Source organism: Thalassophryne amazonica, chromosome 11 (assembly GCF_902500255.1).
Source record: "Thalassophryne amazonica chromosome 11, fThaAma1.1, whole genome shotgun sequence".
NCBI classification, from domain to species: domain Eukaryota; kingdom Metazoa; phylum Chordata; class Actinopteri; order Batrachoidiformes; family Batrachoididae; genus Thalassophryne; species Thalassophryne amazonica.
In genome coordinates, this window is record NC_047113.1 from 1,711,389 (window position 1) to 1,733,484 (window position 22,096).

Here is a 22,096-nt window from a genome sequence, read left to right on the forward strand (position 1 = left end):
CAGCTGAGTTTATGGCCATCCGATGATTAACATTAATAGCTTTTGATACTGTTGACCATAAAATTTTATTACAGAGATTAGAGCATGCCATAGGTATTAAAGGCACTGCGCTGCGGTGGTTTGAATCATATTTATCTAATAGATTACAATTTGTTCATGTAAATGGGGAATCTTCTTCACAGACTAATGGTTAATTATGGAGTTCCACAAGGTTCTGTGCTAGGACCAATTTTATTCACTTTATACATGCTTCCCTTAGGCAGTATTATTAGACGGCATTGCTTAAATTTTCATTGTTACGCAGATGATACCCAGCTTTATCTATCCATGAAGCCAGAGGACACACACCAATTAGCTAAACTGCAGGATTGTCTTACAGACATAAAGACATGGATGACCTCTAATTTCCTGCTTTTAAACTCAGATAAAACTGAAGTTATTGTACTTGGCCCCACAAATCTTAGAAACATGGTGTCTAACCAGATCCTTACTCTGGATGGCATTACCCTGACCTCTAGTAATACTGTGAGAAATCTTGGAGTCATTTTTGATCAGGATATGTCATTCAAAGCGCATATTAAACAAATATGTAGGACTGCTTTTTTACATTTACGCAATATCTCTAAAATTAGAAAGGTCTTGTCTCAGAGTGATGCTGAAAAACTAATTCATGCATTTATTTCCTCTAGGCTGGACTATTGTAATTCATTATTATCAGGTTGTCCTAAAAGTTCCCTGAAAAGCCTTCAGTTAATTCAAAATGCTGCAGCTAGAGTACTGACGGGGACTAGAAGGAGAGAGCATATCTCACCCATATTGGCCTCTCTTCATTGGCTTCCTGTTAATTCTAGAATAGAATTTAAAATTCTTCTTCTTACTTATAAGGTTTTGAATAATTAGGTCCCATCTTATCTTAGGGACCTCATAGTACCATATCACCCCAATAGAGCGCTTCGCTCTCAGACTGCAGGCTTACTTGTAGTTCCTAGGGTTTGTAAGAGTAGAATGGGAGGCAGAGCCTTCAGCTTTCAGGCTCCTCTCCTGTGGAACCAGCTCCCAATTCAGATCAGGGAGACAGACACCCTCTCTACTTTTAAGATTAGGCTTAAAACTTTCCTTTTTGCTAAAGCTTATAGTTAGGGCTGGATCAGGTGACCCTGAACCATCCCTTAGTTATGCTGCTATAGACTTAGACTGCTGGGGGGTTCCCATGATGCACTGAGTGTTTCTTTCTCTTTTTGCTCTGTATGCACCACTCTGCATTTAATCATTAGTGATCGATCTCTGCTCCCCTCCACAGCATGTCTTTTTCCTGGTTCTCTCCCTCAGCCCCAACCAGTCCCAGCAGAAGACTGCCCCTCCCTGAGCCTGGTTCTGCTGGAGGTTTCTTCCTGTTAAAAGGGAGTTTTTCCTTCCCACTATCGCCAAGTGCTTGCTCACAGGGGGTCGTTTTGACCGTTGGGGTTTTTCTGTAATTATTGTATGGCTTTTGCCTTACAATATAAAGCACCTTGGGGCAACTGTTTGTTGTGATTTGGTGCTATATAAATAAAATTGATTTGATTTGATTTATGCCTTGTTTAAATCAATTCCTTTATTTTTGCCAAAATACTTTTTTGAGTCCTTGAAAATAAATTAGTTCCTTTATTCTGGATGTGAGACCTCCACAGATCTGTAAATCATTGCTTCAAAGATGTAATTTTAGTAGTGGGCTTGCATTGCCCAATTTGCAATTCTATTACTGGGCAACACACATTCATAAAATATGTTGTTGGGTTGAATCTCCCAGTTTATCCTGTGTGAGTTGGAAGCCCACTCTTGCTCCTCTTCTTCTATTCCAGTTTTTATATGTTCCTCTCTTCCAACCAAGATCAATGTTAAAAATCCTGTTGTGCTCAATACTTGAAAGATATGGTACCAGTTTAGACTGCTGTGTGTCACTTAAGAAGTAAAATCTGTGGGATTTTAGTTGCATTGCAAGGTATGTATTTATTATTTGTTACTTATTTTGTTCAGTCAAAGACTGACTGTAAATCACTTCAAAATGAAATAAATAATAATTACTTTGTTTGTAACTTGGCCTAAGCAGTGAGTCACCCCTCTGAGTCTGGTCTGCTTGAGGTTTCTTCCTTCCTTTTTCTTTACCACTCTCACCTGTGTGCTTGCTCAGTGGGCTTGGTAAGATTAGACCTTACATGTGTGAAGCACCTTGAGGCAGCATTGTTGTGATTTGACACTGTATTAATAAATTAACCTGAACTGAATGATGTAGACATTACGGTGTTCCAGATGAGGCTGTATGTGGCAGGGAGAACTGAGCACCAGCATTTGCACCATTTAAACAGGAAATGCCCAATAATGGCATTACAATAAAATTGTTTTATTGTGAAGAACACAGTAAGTAATGAAATGACAATGAGCTAAAGACATTTCTTCATCTGTCTATATACTCATATTATACACTCACATTTGAATAATTCTTATTCTTGGCATGGTGGGATGTTTTCACCAAACTGTATGATAACTGGTCCAGTACGTTTTGAGTAATGCTTCAGACAAACCATGAACAGATGTGGAACCAAAAAACAAACAAACAAAAAAGTCCCACTGGAGCAGACTGCAAAAACAAATAAAACAACAAATCACAGCAGGGGAACAAAGGATGGGGCTCGGTGTCTTACCTCACAGCTGTGCCTCTGGCTTTGGGGTTTTCAGACACCTGTCAATGCAAATAGAAATAAGAAGCACTTTTATTTTGCAGACGTATGACATTTTAAGAGCACAAGCTAAAATGAATGCATCTGTATGAGATAAAGACTAATGTGCAACACATGGTAAAAGTCATTTAGTATGTTTCCCTTCTCAAAGTTTGCTGCCTGATCACCTCCATGAAATGTGATGCTACTCATTACAAAAGTCCAACTGTTTGGTGCATGATAAATCCATGTGAAGATGAATGATGAAACATATGTTTTTACTGATCCTCCATTGCTACACTTTCATTCATCTTTCTTAAATAAACTAGACATTATTCTTTATTATTCATATGCAACCGTATCATTTTGCTGTAATGTTCAATTTAGATTAAACAACAGATGGGACAGAAAATCCCTTTCTGTCTTAACTACAGTGTAAATCAACACGATCTAGTTTTTCCATTTCATTCTGCTCTAAATGTTGTATTTCAATCCTGCTCCATTTCTCTTTTCAGCTCTGAATGACGAGGAACAAACAGAAAACTTTTTTTAAACTATTCCATCTGACAGAGGGAGGTGATGGTATAACCTCAGACGTGCAAAGGTTATACCATCAGTCCTCTGTCTGACTAACTATGTTCAAGATGAAAGAAAAAGTCACAGAAGGAGCCCAACCAACCTTTATACATGCAAACTGTGCCAAGAAAAGAGTTTTGAACATTTTGGTGTTGATCCAGATCTGCCTGAAAATGTTTCCTTCTATCATTTTCTTTCTGTTACATCCTTGACTTATGATTATCATATTTATTCATTTTACTTCTCCATTTCTGACATTTAAATAAACATGATTTTGGACTCTTTTGTGACATTTTTGTCTTAAGCGTTGGGGGTGGGGGGCTGGAAACAACGATATGGATTGATCACGCCTTATCAATATACTGTACTGTCATTTCAATGTAACACAAAAGCGCATTCCAGAAGAGATGCGGAACACAGTGCACGTCTTATAGTGTGCTCCTGTATCCACAGAGTGAAGGATGAGGAGTGTTGTTAAGTAGAGCTGCACAGGAACCAGACAAACATGGGCCACGTCTCATTCAGCACTTAAAGGCAGTGGTGGGCACAGCTAACCAAAAAGTTAGCTTTGATAACAGTTAATCCGCTAAGTGAAAAGTTACCTTTTATAAAGCTAAACCGATAAACCCCTAAAAATTTTAGCGGAAGTTACAGATAAACGCTAAACCAATAACTTTCAGTATTGACTTCAGTACACTAGCAGCTACTGACACAACAATGAGCCAGCGCTTCTGTGTCAAATGAACATTTTCTCAGCAAAAGAGACCTGGTGACCAGAGAGAAAGGAAAGGAAAGAGAAGAGAAGAGAAGAGAAGAGAAGAGAAGAGAAGAGAAGAGAAGAGAAGAGCAAGAGAAAGGAGAAGGAGAAAAATAAAGACAGTTTCTCTTGACACCATACAGACACACCGGCATATCACAAAAGTCATGCACAGGCAGACAGTTTTGACTAATGGTTAAAATTTTAAACAAACTAATTCCGGACAAGTTATTTAAATTAACATCACGTCTGTTGTTTTATAAAGTGAACATATCAGCTACATGTTTTAGTTTTAAAGTAATGCACTAATTTTGAAGGTTTTACTGTTTAGACACACATGCCACAGTGCATTATGGGTAAATCACTTTCCTGACATGAGTGGTTGGTTGGTCGGTATAACACACAACTTACTGAAACGTGTGGTGGGTTTTACAAATAAATCTGTATTTGCAGTGGTGGGCACAGTTCCGATAATCCGATAACAGATAATTATCAAAGATAACGTTTTCATTATCGGATTATCTTTTAAGATAACTTTAAAGACCATCATCGGACTAATTATCTTGCGATGGATTTTTGTCCGATAACTTTTAAACCGATAAACAAAGCTAAACAGCGACAAGCATTTTTAAAATTAGTTCAGCACCCACCTGTTAAAAGTTTTGTAACAGACACACAGTTATAACCTTTGCAAACAGAAGAAAACTACTTGTATAAAAAGCATCTCAATCCTCTACAAACAAAGGAAAAAACAGCCCTAAAAAGAAAAAAAAACCCATTTCCTTTAACACCATACTGATATGCTGGCAATATGACCCAAGTCATCCAGAGGCATACATCTTTAATTTATGGTTCAAATTTTAACCAAACTAATTTTGGACAAGTTATTTAAAATTACTGTCATGTCTGAAGTTGTATAAAGTAAAAATATCAGATATGTTTTAGTTTTAAAGTAATGTGTTAATTTTTAAGGTTTTGTGAGCACATGCTCTGCCCCGCAGTGCATTATGGGTAGGATGATGTAATCTCAGTACGTCACGACAGGACAAATGCATTTCAGACACTCTGTTCAGGCTCCACGGACAACAGCATTAAACTCTAGTGCCTAAAACTCTCTTGTATATATTCTCTGTGTTTATAGACATTGATTTTTTAATTGCGTTTGTTAAATTCCACGCATTTTAAATGTGAACAGACAGGGATTATCTAGAATTTGTTTTGAAAGCCTCTACTGCCATCTAGCATCTACTGGCCAGTAGTGTTCATGGCAGTGTTCTATTTATTTTGACCCCGGTTATGTCAGATATAAGACTTGTTCTTCTCTCTGCTCCTTTTCATTCTGGTGATTGTGATGCTTTATTTCTGTTTTTTTTTTTCTGTTTTTTTCCTTTTAAATGAATGAAATAAATGTTAAAGAAAAAAGAAAGATGATTGTCAAATCAAATTTTTGCTTTGTAAATGGCTTTTTTTTTTTTTTTACAAATGAAGTTTAAAAACAAAACAACTGCATAATAATAATAATAATAATAATAATAATAATAATAATAATATAATAATAATAATAACATTATTACAAGACAGCTCTGCAGTGTTTGCACAGGCACAGTGCAAACGGTTGGATGCTGCTTGTAGCTTTCAGCAGCAGGATAACCTCATGACGGCTGACCACAATAATATATCAAACAGGTTTGATTCTCATTCGACCATACGATCGGCGATCAGGAGGTGGTCGTCAGATGTTGACCACAGCTTGATACTCCATGAACACTACACGATGCAGGACGCACGATTAACCTGAAACGTGGTCCAAAAAATTCCTGCAAAAATTCCTGAAAAATCATCTTGCACAGTGTAAAGTATGTTTTACAACATCAAATGAATGTTGTAAAGAGAGAATGCAAACAAATGAAAAAAAATGCAAAAAAAAACATGCAAAAAAATTTGTGATGACACTTCCAGAGCTCCGTAAAAATGCCCGTTTTTACAAATAAAAAAATGGAATATTTTACAAAAGCACATTTAAACACCAACACGCAACAGACGTCACATTAATGTGTTGGTTTACATAATGAATGACTGAACCAATCAGTGTTTAGCAGAGGCACGTTTACCCAGAATCCTTTGCGATCTGTCTCTTTTTTATGAAACCCCAGAATTAGTGCATTATTCAACATTAAAAGATATATGTTATACTTTAACTTTGTACAAATGACAGAATTGGCATTAATGGAGTTATTCTATTGGTATTAATGTTATTTATAAATCAAAACCATAAGTCAATCAATCAATCAATCAATTTTTTTATATAGCGCCAAATCACAACAAACAGTTGCCCCAAGGCGCTTTATATTGTAAGGCAAGGCCATACAATAATTATGTAAAACCCCAACGGTCAAAACGACCCCCTGTGAGCAAGCACTTGGCTACAGTGGGAAGGAAAAACTCCCTTTTAACAGGAAGAAACCTCCAGCAGAACCAGGCTCAGGGAGGGGCAGTCTTCTGCTGGGACTGGTTGGGGCTGAGGGAGAGAACCAGGAAAAAGACATGCTGTGGAGGGGAGCAGAGATCGATCACTAATGATTAAATGCAGAGTGGTGCATACAGAGCAAAAAGAGAAAGAAACAGTGCATCATGGGAACCCCCCAGCAGTCTACGTCTATAGCAGCATAACTAAGGGATGGTTCAGGGTCACCTGATCCAGCCCTAACTATAAGCTTTAGCAAAAAGGAAAGTTTTAAGCCTAATCTTAAAAGTAGAGAGGGTGTCTGTCTCCCTGATCTGAATTGGGAGCTGGTTCCACAGGAGAGGAGCCTGAAAGCTGAAGGCTCTGCCTCCCATTCTACTCTTACAAACCCTAGGAACTACAAGTAAGCCTGCAGTCTGAGAGCGAAGCGCTCTATTGGGGTGATATGGTACTACGAGGTCCCTAAGATAAGATGGGACCTGATTATTCAAAACCTTATAAGTAAGAAGAAGAATTTTAAATTCTATTCTAGAATTAACAGGAAGCCAATGAAGAGAGGCCAATATGGGTGAGATATGCTCTCTCCTTCTAGTCCCCGTCAGTACTCTAGCTGCAGCATTTTGAATTAACTGAAGGCTTTTTAGGGAACTTTTAGGACAACCTGATAATAATGAATTACAATAGTCCAGCCTAGAGGAAATAAATGCATGAATTAGTTTTTCAGCATCACTCTGAGACAAGACCTTTCTAATTTTAGAGATATTGAGTAAATGCAAAAAGGCAGTCCTACATATTTGTTTAATATGCGCTTTGAATGACATATCCTGATCAAAAATGACTCCAAGATTTCTCACAGTATTACTAGAGGTCAGGGTAATGCCATCCAGAGTAAGGATCTGGTTAGACACCATGTTTCTAAGATTTGTGGGGCCAAGTACAATAACTTCAGTTTTATCTGAGTTTAAAAGCAGGAAATTAGAGGTCATCCATGTCTTTATGTCTGTAAGACAATCCTGCAGTTTAGCTAATTGGTGTGTGTCCTCTGGCTTCATGGATAGATAAAGCTGGGTATCATCTGCGTAACAATGAAAATTTAAGCAATACCGTCTAATAATACTGCCTAAGGGAAGCATGTATAAAGTGAATAAAATTGGTCCTAGCACAGAACCTTGTGGAACTCCATAATTAACTTTAGTCTGTGAAGAAGATTCCCCATTTACATGAACAAATTGTAATCTATTAGATAAATATGATTCAAACCACCGCAGCGCAGTGCCTTTAATACCTATGGCATGCTCTAATCTCTGTAATAAAATTTTATGGTCAACAGTATCAAAAGCAGCACTGAGGTCTAACAGAACAAGCACAGAGATGAGTCCACTGTCCGAGGCCATAAGAAGATCATTTGTAACCTTCACTAATGCTGTTTCTGTACTATGATGAATTCTAAAACCTGACAAACTCTTCAAATAGACCATTCCTCTGCAGGTGATCAGTTAGCTGTTTTACAACTACCCTTTCAAGAATTTTTGAGAGAAAAGGAAGGTTGGAGATTGGCCTATAATTAGCTAAGATAGCTGGGTCAAGTGATGGCTTTTTAAGTAATGGTTTAATTACTGCCACCTTAAAAGCCTGTGGTACATAGCCAACTAACAAAGATAGATTGATCATATTTAAGATTGAAGCATTAAATAATGGTAGGACTTCCTTGAGCAGCCTGGCAGGAATGGGGTCTAATAAGCATGTTGATGGTTTAGATGAAGTAACTAATGAAAATAACTCAGACAGAACAATCGGAGAGAAAGAGTCTAACCAAATACTGGCATCACTGAAAGCAGCCAAAGATAACGATACATCTTTGGGATGGTTATGAGTAATTTTTTCTCTAATAGTCAAAATTTTGTTAGCAAAGAAAGTCATGAAGTCATTACTAGTTAAAGTTAATGGAATACTCAGCTCAATAGAGCTCTGACTCTTTGTCAGCCTGGCTACAGTGCTGAAAAGAAACCTGGGGTTGTTCTTATTTTCTTCAATTAGTGATGAGTAGAAAGATGTCCTAGCTTTACGGAGGGCTTTTTTATAGAGCAACAGACTCTTTTTCCAGGCTAAGTGAAGATCTTCTAAATTAGTGAGACGCCATTTCCTCTCCAACTTACGGGTTATCTGCTTTAAGCTACGAGTTTGTGAGTTATACCACGGAGTCAGACACTTCTGATTTAAAGCTCTCTTTTTCAGAGGAGCTACAGCATCCAAAGTTGTCTTCAATGAGGATGTAAAACTATTGACGAGATACTCTATCTCCCTTACAGAGTTTAGGTAGCTACTCTGCTCTGTGTTGGTATATGGCATTAGAGAACATAAAGAAGGAATCATATCCTTAAACCTAGTTACAGCGCTTTCTGAAAGACTTCTAGTGTAATGAAACTTATTCCCTACTGCTGGGTAGTCCATCAGAGTAAATGTAAATGTTATTAAAAAATGATCAGACAGAAGGGAGTTTTCAGGGAATACTGTTAAGTCTTCTATTTTCATACCATAAGTCAGAACAAGATCTAAGATATGATTAAAGTGATGGGTGGACTCATTTACTTTTTGAGCAAAGCCAATAGAGTCTAATAATAGATTAAATGCAGTGTTGAGGCTGTCATTCTCAGCATCTGTGTGGATGTTAAAATCGCCCACTATAATTATCTTATCTGAGCTAAGCACTAAGTCAGACAAAAGGTCTGAAAATTCACAGAGAAACTCACAGTAACGACCAGGTGGACGATAGATAATAACAAATAAAACTGGTTTTTGGGACTTCCAATTTGGATGGACAAGACTAAGAGACAAGCTTTCAAATGAATTAAAGCTCTGTCTGGGTTTTTGATTAATTAATAAGCTGGAATGGAAGATTGACTTTATGACTTTATTTCAATATGACTTTATTTTTCAAGACCTCCGCATGACCGGACCTTTATAATTGATACAGGGCTAGCTTTATGGCTGCTCTCAGAGTGTCTCTGTGCTCGGAGGGCTGTAATAAACAAGAGCTTCCAGCAGGGGCTGAATCAATCAATCAATCAATCAATTTTTTTATACAGCGCCAAATCACAACAAACAGTTGCCCCAAGGTGCTTTATATTGTAAGGCAAGGCCATACAATAATTATGTAAAACCCCAACGGTCAAAACGACCCCCTGTGAGCAAGCACTTGGCTACAGTGGGAAGGAAAAACTCCCTTTTAACAGGAAGAAACCTCCAGCAGAACCAGGCTCAGGGAGGGGCAGTCTTCTGCTGGGACTGGTTGGGGCTGAGGGAGAGAACCAGGAAAAAGACATGCTGTGGAGGGGAGCAGAGATCGATGTTGAAAGAAAAAAGTATGGTCTTATTGTTTGGGTCTGTTGTTATTTTTAATATTATTAGTAGCTATTAAATTTGTTTTACTAGTAGTTGTAAATGTGCCAGAGATATTAGAAGTTATCTATCGGTTATCTGTAACTTCCAATAAATTTTTGGGTGGTTTATTGTTTTATCTTTATCGAAGATAACTTTTCAGCTATCTGATTATCTGTTATCGAAGTTAATTTTTGGTTATCTGTGCCCACACTGTGTGTGAATGTGTGGCACTTGGTATTCATACTGCCATGAACACTGCCATCTAGTAGATGGCAGTGTTCATGGCAGTATGAACAGTATTTACCCATTTACCCTCCTGACGTCAGCTTGATGTTTTCGGAGTTCGCTCATTCGGGCTGTTTTCATGTGATTCTTACCTATTACCCATGCTATGTGTGAAGGGGCCATAAGGAAAGGACCAGGCGGGAAGTGATCCCAAGACCTTCCTGTTGTGAGGAAACATTACATATGGACAAACAAACACATTCACACCCGCACAAACACCTACGGACAATTTAAAGTTTCCAGTCCACCTAACCTGCGTGTCGTTGGATGTGGGAGGAAGCCGGAGCACCTGCTGTGAGGCAACAGTGCTAACCACTAATCCACAGTGCTGCCCACCTTTTCCTGTCATCTCTTTGTTGTTGTTGTTGTGTTATGGGGTTTTTCTTCAGAAACATTCACAAATAATTTCCTTTTATCCCTTTGCTTCTCACTGTGAGACATGTTTTAATTTGATCTTGTCTCAGAGATTCATGACTTATGACTACAAACATTTCTATAATCTCACACTCTTCTTAGTTGGTGGTCTCCTATAAATGATCCAAAAGAATTCCATAGCTGGAAACTGTCCATTTGTTTTCATTATGTTGTAATTTGGTGTTTGACACAAATCTACATTTCTTCATCCACTCAGTCCCTTGTTTCAGGTCGAGTTGTTCTTCTCACTCCACCCTTTGTTCAGGACTTTATTTGGTATGTTCCAGCCTTTTAGTAAAACAATGGACTGTTTTGGTTTGGCACAGACATCCTTCCTCCCGTCTCATCCTCTGGTTCTGTTGGTCTCACTCTGTCAACTCTGACTCTGTTTTACACGACTACACCAATTAACATAACAGAAATATAACAAGTGATTCCAATCAACAAATACCAGTCATTAATTTGCCTTCAGCCACTGAATCTGAAGAAAAACAGGACTTTTCTTGCTGCTGGCATGTTGTTTCTCTCTCTTTGGGAGTGAGGTGATTAGGTGGACCAGTGAAGATTCTGAGAGATCGATGCGTACAGCTGCAGGCTACAACAACAAACCTCTAAAAACCTATGGCTTTGGCAGACTTAAAGGGATCATGGAGAGGATCTTTGTTTGAATATATTCAAGCAGCTGGTGGCTTTATTTCCATTTCAATAAAGAACAAGCCGACTAGTATGTATTCACCCAAAACCCTGCCTCACATCTTTTTCCTACAAGCAAAACAATTCCGATCTTCCCGGTTTACAGACTTAACATTCTTCACGATACGTGTGTATTCATAAGATCTCCAGAACGTTTTCCTCCTTCTTTTGCCATTGTTTTGTGGGTGAAACACATCAGCGTTATTGCACATGAGGCCTTGTGATACCGTTTTAACACGGCTTTAAATACTCCCACACCATAACGAAGAGTAACTAAACAATGACCTCTTTGATTGTCGCTATACTTTGTGTGAGACACTTTATGAGGCATTGCTAAAACCCAAACAAAAGGTTCATAATCCTGAATTTCTGATGCAACCTTTACAGGAACGTTGGAATGCTGAAATTACAGCAACAACTGGATTTTCTTAAAGCAAGAAGAATTTATGCTTCAAATTTGACTGTATTCCTATTGGATGTTTGATACAAAGAGTTCACTAAAGACTTTTATTTCAATGGTGACTGACAGACATACAACAGAATCACGCTGGGTCCTACGAGGCAACCACCAGGCAGATAACTGGTCCATCCATTTGGACATGTTGGGTACACAGTAGGAACTTTTTTGTTGTTGTCTTTACTGATCTATCTTGTAATTGTTGTTGTATCAAATGTTCGAAATAAACAGTTTTCATTCATTCATTTTCATTCATTCATTCATTCATTCATCCCCACCAGAAACCATTTAACTGTCACAGCCAGATGAAATGTGGGCATCCCCTTGGACTTCTCCAACCACTGAAATCAGAAACAGTGAGGCACCTATGTGCTGGATGCTGCCCAGTAAAATGGCCAAAATGTCAGTGCTGACATTCCCTCACAATGGAAGTTATAGAGCTCATACAGTCTCTCAAAGTAACCAGTCACTTCAACCAAAGTAATTCTGACAAAACCCAAGGATCCTCTGAAGAAACGTAGGACCAAAGACATCTAATCATCACCTATGGCCACCGGTTAGTGTCCAGGTCTCACAAACATACATTAAGACAGGAAGCACCAGGACCATAAAGAGTTTCGCTCTTCTTTTTGTAGTTGTCTGGTCTGGTCAATTTAAAGTTTTCAAGTCACTTAACCTGCATTTCTTTGTAAGTGGGAGGAAGCTGAAGCACCTGGACTGAATCCAGACAAAAACACAAGGAGAACATTCAAATGCCACACAGAAAGTACCAGGTGGGAAGTGATCCCAGGCCCTTTTTACTGAAAGTGCTCATCACTGTACCATCACACCATGTTTATCTTTGTTTCATTTCTTTAAATTTCCCGTGGACATTTTCCAGAAATGGACTGTACTTGGTGAAGAGAAAGTGTCAAATACAAAAACTGAAATTATTGTGCTGTATTCACCAGTAACACTGATTTTGTTTGTCTCCAAAATCCACCACGCACACACAGACTCGTCACTGTCTCATTAACTCCACACATTGTCATGTCTGCACCAGTGTTCATTTCTCCCAGCTCCCTTGAACTCACCTCCAGTTATGTAACCACTCACACCTGCCTGCTCTCAGCGGTCTTGGGCAGCTTTAAATACATGAGAAGAGTCAATGTGTCAAAACTGAACAGGGCCGCAGATATGCAGAGGCTGTAAAGAAGGTAGCAAGAGCAGCTATGATGCTGTAACTAATGACAATAATTCAACAGAGCTCCAAATTCCAAATACAGGGAGAAGTGACTGAAGGTGCTTTGTTTACTGTAAAGTTGAGTTTTGATTTATTTATGGTGGATGTTATTAACTGCTCAGACCAGACAACTAGACGGCCTGAGAGAACAAATTAAACAAAAAAAATTAGTTGTAGGATTTGGTAAAAGATATGTGCATGACAAAAAAAACAAAACAAAAAAACAAATACCAGTCTGATGTCTTCAAGAAAATATAGAGCATCCGGAAAGTATTCACAGCGCTTCACTTTTTCCACATTTTGTTATGTTATAGCCTTATTCCAAAATGGAGTAAATTCATTTTTTCCCTTAAAAATTCTGCTCACAACACCCCATAATAACAACATGAAAAAGTTTTTTTTTTGAAAATTTAACTTCTTGTTGTTCACTCGGCCGCTCCTCGTACGTTCAGGGTCACAACAGCGGATACAGCCAGATCCACATTGGTAACTGGCACAGGTTCTACACCAGATGCCCTTCCTGGTGCAACTCCAGTTTTACCTGGGGAAACACACACAGCCGCTGGTGTTCCAAGGAGGTCTCCCATCCAAGTACTAACCAGATCCTGCTCTGCTTAGTCTCTGAGATCTCATCTGCTTTTTTGAAAATTTAATAAAAATTAAAAAAAACTAAGAAACCACATGTACATAAGTATTCACAGCCTTTGCCCAATACTTCTGATTGATGCACCTTTGGCAGCATTTACAGCCTCAAGTATTTTTGAATATGATGCCACAAACTTGGTGCATCTATTTTCCATTCCTCTTTGCAGCACCTCTCAAACTCCACCAGGTTGGATGGGGAGCGTCAGTGCACAGACATTTTCAGATCTCTCCAGTGATGTTCAATCAGATTCAGATCTGGGCTCTGGCTGGGCCACTCAAGGACATTCACAGAGTTGTCCTGAAGACACTCCTTTGATATCTTGGCTGTGTGCTTAGGGTCATTGTCCTGCTGAAAGATGAACCGTCGCCTCAGTCTGAGGTCAGAGCGTTCTGGAGCAGGTTTTCATCCAGGATGTCTCTGTACATTGCTGCATTCATCTTTCCCTCAATCCTGACTAGTCTCCCAGTTCCTGCTGCTGAAAAACATCCCAACAGCATGATGCTGCCACCACCATGCTTCACTGTAGGGATGGTGCCTGGTTTCCTCCAAACATGACACCTGGCATTCACACCAAAGTGTTCAGTCTTTGTCTCTTGAGACCACAGAATTTTGTTTCTTATGGTCTGAGAGCCCTTCAGGTGCCTTTTGGAAAACTCTAAGTGGGCTGTCATATGCCTTTTACTAAGGAGTGGCTTCCGTCTGGCCGCTCTATCATACGGTTCTGACTGGTGGATTGCTGCAGAGATGGTTGTCCCTCTGGAAGGTTCTCCTCTCTCCACAGAGGAATGCTGGAGCTCTGACAGGTCCCAGCCCAGTCTCACTTTTATTTTGTGCTCCCGTGATGAAATGAGTCAAATTTTCATGACGGAGCTTTTTTAACTCACTATTACTAACCCTACTCCTTCCACCAACCCTAACCATAATCACCCAACCCCCCCGCTACACTTTTAATTGTATGCAGCCATCACAGAATTAATTAGAATGAATTTGTGCTGCTGTGACAAAAATGAGGTGCTTTTTGTCACAATACCGCAAACCAACAGATTAATGTGTATTTCGTGGTGCTGAATCATGACTTGCCGTGAGACTAGGTTGTTGGTCCATAAAATGTCAGAAAACTGTGAAAAATGTTGAATATTGTTTTCCAGAGACCAAGGTGATGCCTTTTTACAACCTGGTCTCACAGCAAGTCGTGATTCAGCACCATGAAATATACATAAATCTATTGGTTTGCGGTATTGGGACAAAAAGCACCTCATTTTTGTCACGGCAGCATGAATTCATTCTAATTCATTCCATGATGGCTGCACAAAATTAAAAGTGAAGTGGGGGGGTTGGGGTGGTTATGGTTAGGGTGGGGTGGGGGGGATGAGTAGGATTAGGTTATGGTTCAGGTTAGGGTTAGGGTTAGGAGTCGGGTTAGTAATAGTGAGTTAAAAAACCCAGTCACGAAAATTTGACTCATTTCATGGTGGGAGCAAAAAAACCAAAACAAAACGTGAGACTGGGCTGCCTTTTTATCCACAGCCAAAATATATTGAGTTTACTGCCAGAAAGAAGTAAAGAAAGTAATAAAATAAACCTGAAAATATTCACACTTAAGCTGAAATCAATCAGATCAGAATTTGGATAAACAAAAAACTCAAAACAATCAATTTTCAAAATAGTTGCTAATTAATTTAATAATTGATTAATAATTAATCGGTGGATTATTTGTTGCAGGTCTTGAGTTTTACTGCTGGTACAGTGAGGCAAAGACATATTTGATACACTGTAGATTTTGCAAGTTGTCCCACCTGCAGAGGTCTGTCATTTTTATCGTAGGTACACTTCAACTGTGAGAGACAGAATAAAAAAAAAGGCCAGAAAACCACATTGTATGATTTTTAAACAAGCTCAGAATAGGAGGACTTCTTAAAGAAAAACTAACAGGTCTGTGAGAGCCAGAATTCTTGCTGGTTGGCAGGTGATCAAATACTTATTTTGTGCAATAAAATGTAAATTAATTATTTAAAAATCATACAATGTGATTTTTTTTTTCTCAAGTGAATGTATGAAGTGTTTGTGTTCCTTCCACTGCTTTAGTTTAGAGGCTTCATTACGCCTCAACATACTAAGCATCATGTGTTTGGGGTCACCCAACCCTGTGACCATCAGAGACACTGAACAACCTAAAGCATTGTCACTAGAGGACATAATATTACAAATCAAAACACATGCTGTATGAAGCCTGATGTTGTTGAACTGCATAACTTTAATGGCACATCAATATCTGTCATAGAAACAATCAGCCTGTATCATTACATTAACTGATGGGATGTTCGCTGCACCACCAGCATGGTTGTCACCTTTCAGTTCTGCTGCAGCCGATGCTGTTCACAGAATGACAGCAGCCAGATTGTTTGGTTCATTTTTATTCAATAACTATCCTGACTTTGTCGATGCCGTCCGCTCACTCGTTCACTGACTCACTACCTCGCTCTCCCTTCCTGGATAGTTTGTCAAAAGGTTGTCCACTTCTGTGAAGACTCACTGTCATCATTTGGAGATAATGGCTCTTTACTGTGGGTCTTTCAAGGTCCCAGTCATTTTTTTGTAAGTTTTGATTATTTTATTTTTCACTTTACTGCTTAATGTTCTGTACTGTAGAATAATGAATTAGGGCTGGATTGAAAATCATTTTAATTCCCACAGGGGCGGTGGCCAAGTGGTTAATGTGCTTGGTTTCAGTTCAGAAGGTTCCAGGTTCAAATCCCACCCCTACCACATTTGTCCATTTCATGTGGAGTTGTGTCAGGAAGGGCATCCAGCGTAAAACCTGTGCCAATTCAACATGCTGTGGCGACCCCGAGTGCAAACAAGGGAGCAGCCGAAGGGTCTTACTTTTCTCATTTTAATTCCCACAGATCGATTCATACACCCAAAGATCGATTTAAATATATATATAGTTGGGCTGTTATGCTGTTTCCGAGGGTGTGTAACAGGAAAATGATCATTTCTCTACATTGGCTGTGGACCCACTGATTTAAAAGCAGCGGGTCCACAGTTTATTCATCAACCTCTGTCAAAGTCATTTAAAGATGTCACTTGTGTCTGTTGTTGTGGGTAAGAAAAGAGAATTGTCCGCTGTTTCACACAGTAGGTTTTTTTTGTTCCTCATAACACACCTTTTCCGTGGGACAGCGCACCAAGGTTCTCTGGTGTGGACTGTGGGAGAACGTTTCCCCCAGCGCTCGCTGCGCGACTATGGGAAAAGTTCTCCCGCGAGAGGAAAAAGTTCTCTTTTCCGCCAGCTGTGTTTTTTCTCATACCTGCATTCTCCTGCTCTTCCTGCAGCGCTTGCTGTGTGGCACGCTACAAGAGAACCTTTCCCTCAGCGACGTTCTCCTGCTGCAGGAGAAAAGTTCTCCTGGGGGGCAGGGGCATATATATATATATATATATATTATCTATATATATATATAATATATATATATATATATATATATATATATATATATATATATATATATCAGACTATAATGATGATAATTAAGTGCATCATGCAGTATGTTTAAAGCATCTGTTTTAAAATCAAAATTTGGGATTTTCCTTTAATTCTTTGCCTGCCTCTAAAATATGTTGTATTTTGTAATCTCACATCAAGAAAATCAATGGTGGCCAAGTGGTTAATGCACTTGGTTTCAGTTCAGAAGATTCCGGGTTCAAATCCCACCCCTGCCACATTTCTCCATGTAATGTGGAGTTGCATCAGGAAGGGCATCCGGCGTAAACTTGTGCCAATTCAACATGCAGATCCACCTTGGATTTGCTGTGGCGACCCCGAGTGCAAACAAGGGAGCAGCCGAAGGGACTTACTTACTTACTTACTTATTCTGGAAAGTGTTTATTTTTCAAATTTGATTTAAGGTGTAAAGCTGCAGCAGTCACGTGGACAGAAAGGCCTCATAAAATCTGTCTAAATGTTTTTGCAGCTGCGGCCCCGTGTGTAACTACTGCAGCCGTACTTTCTATGAAGACGGAGCTTTTAAGCTTGTCTTTGCTCTGACCAAGGTGATCTGTCATCACAACCTTCCACAGAGAAATGGAGACAGAGGCAGTGAGACAAAGGACAGTCCTGCAGTGGTAATTGGGCTGCTGTTTTCTGTCACTTTCTAAAGTCATTAGAGCCGCTGTGTCTCCTCTCCTCTCTTTCATTTCTCATTTCCTCTCCTCTCCCTGCATCCATCCCCCTTTCCTCTCCTCTTTCTTTCAATTCCCTCCTCTGTCTCTTTCCTCTGTGCCAAAAACATATTCATCATACTCCTCTGCTGCCCTTGCCAGCATACTAATGACAGTGTGTGTGTGTGTGTGTGTGTGTGTGTGTGGTGTGAATGGATACACAGTACGTGTGTGTGTTGTGTTTGACTTCAGGCTATAAACGCTTGATAATTCACTGTGAACTCATTTGCTCTAAGCCTGTTAACAGCACAACAAAAATGCCACTAAATTCAACTCTCCTCTCTCCTCTCTCGGTCTTTGTCTCTCACTCGATCTCTCTTTCTTTCCTCTGTTTATCTTTGCCTTCTGTCTGTGCTGTTTCAGCCTGTCTCATCTGTCTTTGTTTTTTCCCACTGAATTTCTTTCTCGCTGTCTGTCCCGCTAACTTATATAAGCTTGTTGTCTATGTTCTCACTTCCCTGTGTTTATTTCAGTCATTCTGTGTGTGTGTGTGTGTGTGTGTGTGTGTGTGTGGTGTCTGGCACACTTGTGCAAAGACAAAGACTGACAAGAAGACATCAACACAGAAGGACTTGGAGAGGACATGTTCTGTACCTCAGTAAATATACTGCAGGTCGTCTCCCTTATAAAACTTGACGTATGTCCATACACAGACTGATTCACTTTGATTCTTTGTTTAATGTAGACATTCATTTTTCATCATCAACTGGAACAAGCCAAAAGTATCTTTACATCAAACCAGGGACACTCTTCAGGACCTTATTTATCAAACTGTGTAGAAAAGGTTCTAAATTAGAGATGGAACGACTCCTCGTAATAGCCAACTACAACTAGCTGACATCCGACCAACTGTTTTTATTTGTCAACTCATTGAAAGCCGTTTATTAAGTTCATTTAAGCCTTTAAAGAACAGAGCTGCTGGAGCTGGTGTCACCGCCTTCACTCAGTGAAGAGGGTTTGAACCTCAGCAGGTGAACCTGTCAGCTCAAACAGGTGGACTATGCAGGTGTTGTCTTCATGCTAATGCTGATTTTGTATTTGTGATTTTGTGCTTATATTTGTTAAAATCAGTGTCACATTTGAGTTTCACGATGAAGATTTGAAATTGGCTTCATTCATTCAATGTCAAATTTAGTCGCCATCTAGTCGACTAATTATTTTCCTTCGTCGTCCAAACCCTAGTCTAAATGCTGTCATATGAACAACACTTAGTATGTGTGTAAGTACTATGTACTTATCAAACAGATCAAACACACCATTCATAGACACATTTCTAAATATCAGCTGTTGATAAATCCCACACATTCTAAAGTACATGCTCGGGGACGTTCATGGTCATTTGCATTCAGAATCATCCTCAATTAGCCACATATGAAAACATACATACGTTTGCTGAGACTTTTGTGAAACAAAATTGGAGGTGCCTGTGTGTGGGCACAGCAGTGAAATGTGCCACTAGGAGGCGATGGCCCATCCACCTGTATAGTTTTGTAGCTTACCACAGGCACCATCCATTCACTTAATGGTGTCATGATGTTTCTTATTTTAGACTTAAGCTGTAAGAAAATTCAATCCGCTCACCACAACAGGTAACGTAAGACTTTGCAATTAATGGAATACTTAGATTTTTTTTTTTTTTTTTTTTTTTTTTGCTACATTTCTAACAGAATCCTTTGTGACATCATGGGGCTCTTTATTCAGATAAAATGTTCCTAATTAAATTTGAGCAGTGATGATAATGTGGGTAGATTTTTATTAATATAATATTGCACGAGGGGGGGTATTTTCTTTATGTCTTGCATTAGCAGGTGGAGTTCGAGGTGCTTGTTGATGGTAAAAATCTGCTGTTTAGTTCAAATAGGCATCTTTTGCAGATTTTGTCACCAATGAGGCCACACATCTGTTTCTAACTCAACACAGTTATTAAATGCGCACTTATTAATTCAAGGGGGAAAAAATGTTTGTATGCTCTTGCAGTTTTCCTGTTCTACCACTAGATGCTCTGCATACGCAATATCAGAGCAGTCTGTATATTTATAGACTTTTCTAAGCCCACGTCCAAGCTGATCGATTCCAAACTTTTCATAGAAGTATTCAGACGTATGGATTAAGCACAAATAGGTGCAGTACAAATGCTGGATCTATGTTGCTCTAGGATTTTAATGCTGTGCTGCGTAAATTGTTGACCACTGGGGGCAGCAACACAAACACTAGCAAAAGCACAGTATAGAAGCCCAGAAGAAGAAGCCAACTTTTATTAGCATACATTACGTAACTTTCCCATTCCAAATGGTTATGACAGATTGATTATCAAATTGTGAACTGAATGTAAAGTCTAAATGGTTACATTTATCAATCAATCAATCAATCAACTTTTTTCTTATATAGCGCCAAATCACAACAAACAGTTGCCCCATGGCGCTTTATATTGTAAGGTAAGGCCATACAATAATTATGTAAAACCCCAACGGTCAAAAGACACCCCTATGAGCAAGCACTTGGCCACAGTGGGAAGGAAAAACTCCCTTTTAACAGGAAGAAACCTCCAGCAGAACCAGGACTCAGGGAGGGGCAGTCTTCTGCTGAGACTGGTTGGGGCTGAGGGAGAGAACCAGGAAAAAGACATGCGTGGAGGGGAGCAGAGATCGATCACTAATGATTAAATGCAGAGTGGTGCATACGGAGCAAAAAGAGAAAGAAACAGTGCATCATGGGAACCCCCCAGCAGTCTACGTCTAAAGCAGCATAACCAAGGGATGGTCCAGGGTCACCCGATCCAGCCCTAACTATAAGCCTTAGCGAAAAGGAAAGTTTTAAGCCTAATCTTAAAAGTAGAGAGGGGTATCTGTCTCCCTGATCTGAATTGGGAGCTGGTTCCACAGGAGAGGAGCCTGAAAGCTGAAGGCTCTGCCTCCCATTCTACTCTTACAAACCTAGGAACTACAAGTAACCCGCAGTCTGAGAGCGAAGCGCTCTATTGGGGTAATATGGTACTACGATGGTCCCTAAGATAAGATGGGACCTGATTATTCAAAACCTTATAAGTAAGAGAAGAATTTTAAATCTATTCTAGAATTAACAGGAAGCCAATGAAGAGAGGCCAACATGGGTGAGATATGCTCTCTCCTGCTAGTCCCCGTCAGTACTCTAGCTGCAGCATTCTGAAACCACTGAAGCTTTTTAGGGAACTTTTAGGACACCCTGATAATAATGAATTACAATAGTCCAGCCTAGAGGAAATAAGTGCATGAATTAGTTTTTCAGCATCACTCTGAGACAAGACCTTTCTGATTTTAGAGATATTGCGTAAATGCAAAAAGGCAGTCCTACAATATTTGTTTAATATGCCGCTTTGAATGACATATCCTGATCAAAAATGACTCAAGATTTCTCACAGGTATTACTAGAGGTCAGGGAAATGCCATCCAGAGTAACGATCTGGTTAGACACCATGCTTCTAAGATTTGTGGGGCCAAGTACAATAACTCAGTTTTATCTGAGTTTAAAAGCAGGAATTAGAGGTCATCCATGTCTTTATGTCTGTAAGACAATCCTGCAGTTTAGCTAATTGGTGTGTATCCTCTGGCTTCATGGATAGATAAAGCTGGGTATCATCTGCGTAACAATGAAAATTAAGCATGCCGTCTAATAATACTGCCTAAGGGAAGCATGTATAAAGTGAATAAAATTGGTCCTAGCACAGAACCTTGTGGAACTCCATAATTAACTTTAGTCTGTGAAGAAGATTCCCCATTTACATGAACAACTGTAATCTATTAGACAAATATGATTCAAACCACCGCAGCGCAGTGCCTTTAATACCTATGACATGCTCTAATCTCTGTAATAAAATTTTATGGTCAACAGTATCAGAAGCAGCACTGAGGTCTAACAGAACAAGCACAGAGATAAGTCCACTGTCCGAAGCCATAAGAAGATCATTTGTAACCTTCACTAATGCTGTTTTCTGTACTATGATGAATTCTAAAACCTGACTGAAACTCTTCAAATAGACCATTCCTCTGCAGGTGATCAGTTAGCTGTTTTACAACTACCCTCTCAAGAATCTTTGAGAGAAAAGGAAGGTAGGAGATTGGCCTATAATTAGCTAAGATAGCTGGGTCCAGTGATGGCTTTTTAAGTAATGGTTTAATTACTGCCACCTTAAAGGCCTGTGGTACATAACCAACTAACAAAGATAGATTGATCATATTTAAGATTAGAAGCATTAAATAATGGTAGGACTTCCTTGAGCAGCCTGGCAGGAATGGGGTCCATAAACAT

At 39.3% G+C, this 22,096-nt stretch overlaps 1 protein-coding gene across 1 annotated transcript in view; it reads right to left on the reverse strand.

Moving 5' to 3' along the window:
* aff2 (AF4/FMR2 family, member 2) overlaps positions 1 to 22,096 on the reverse strand; it is a 689,661-nt gene that overhangs the window by 217,348 nt on the left and 450,217 nt on the right. Inside the window, exon 9 of the mRNA XM_034181164.1 lies at positions 2,682 to 2,719. Within this exon, the coding sequence (XP_034037055.1) occupies positions 2,682 to 2,719 (38 nt within the window). The remainder of the gene's footprint in view (positions 1 to 2,681; positions 2,720 to 22,096) is intronic.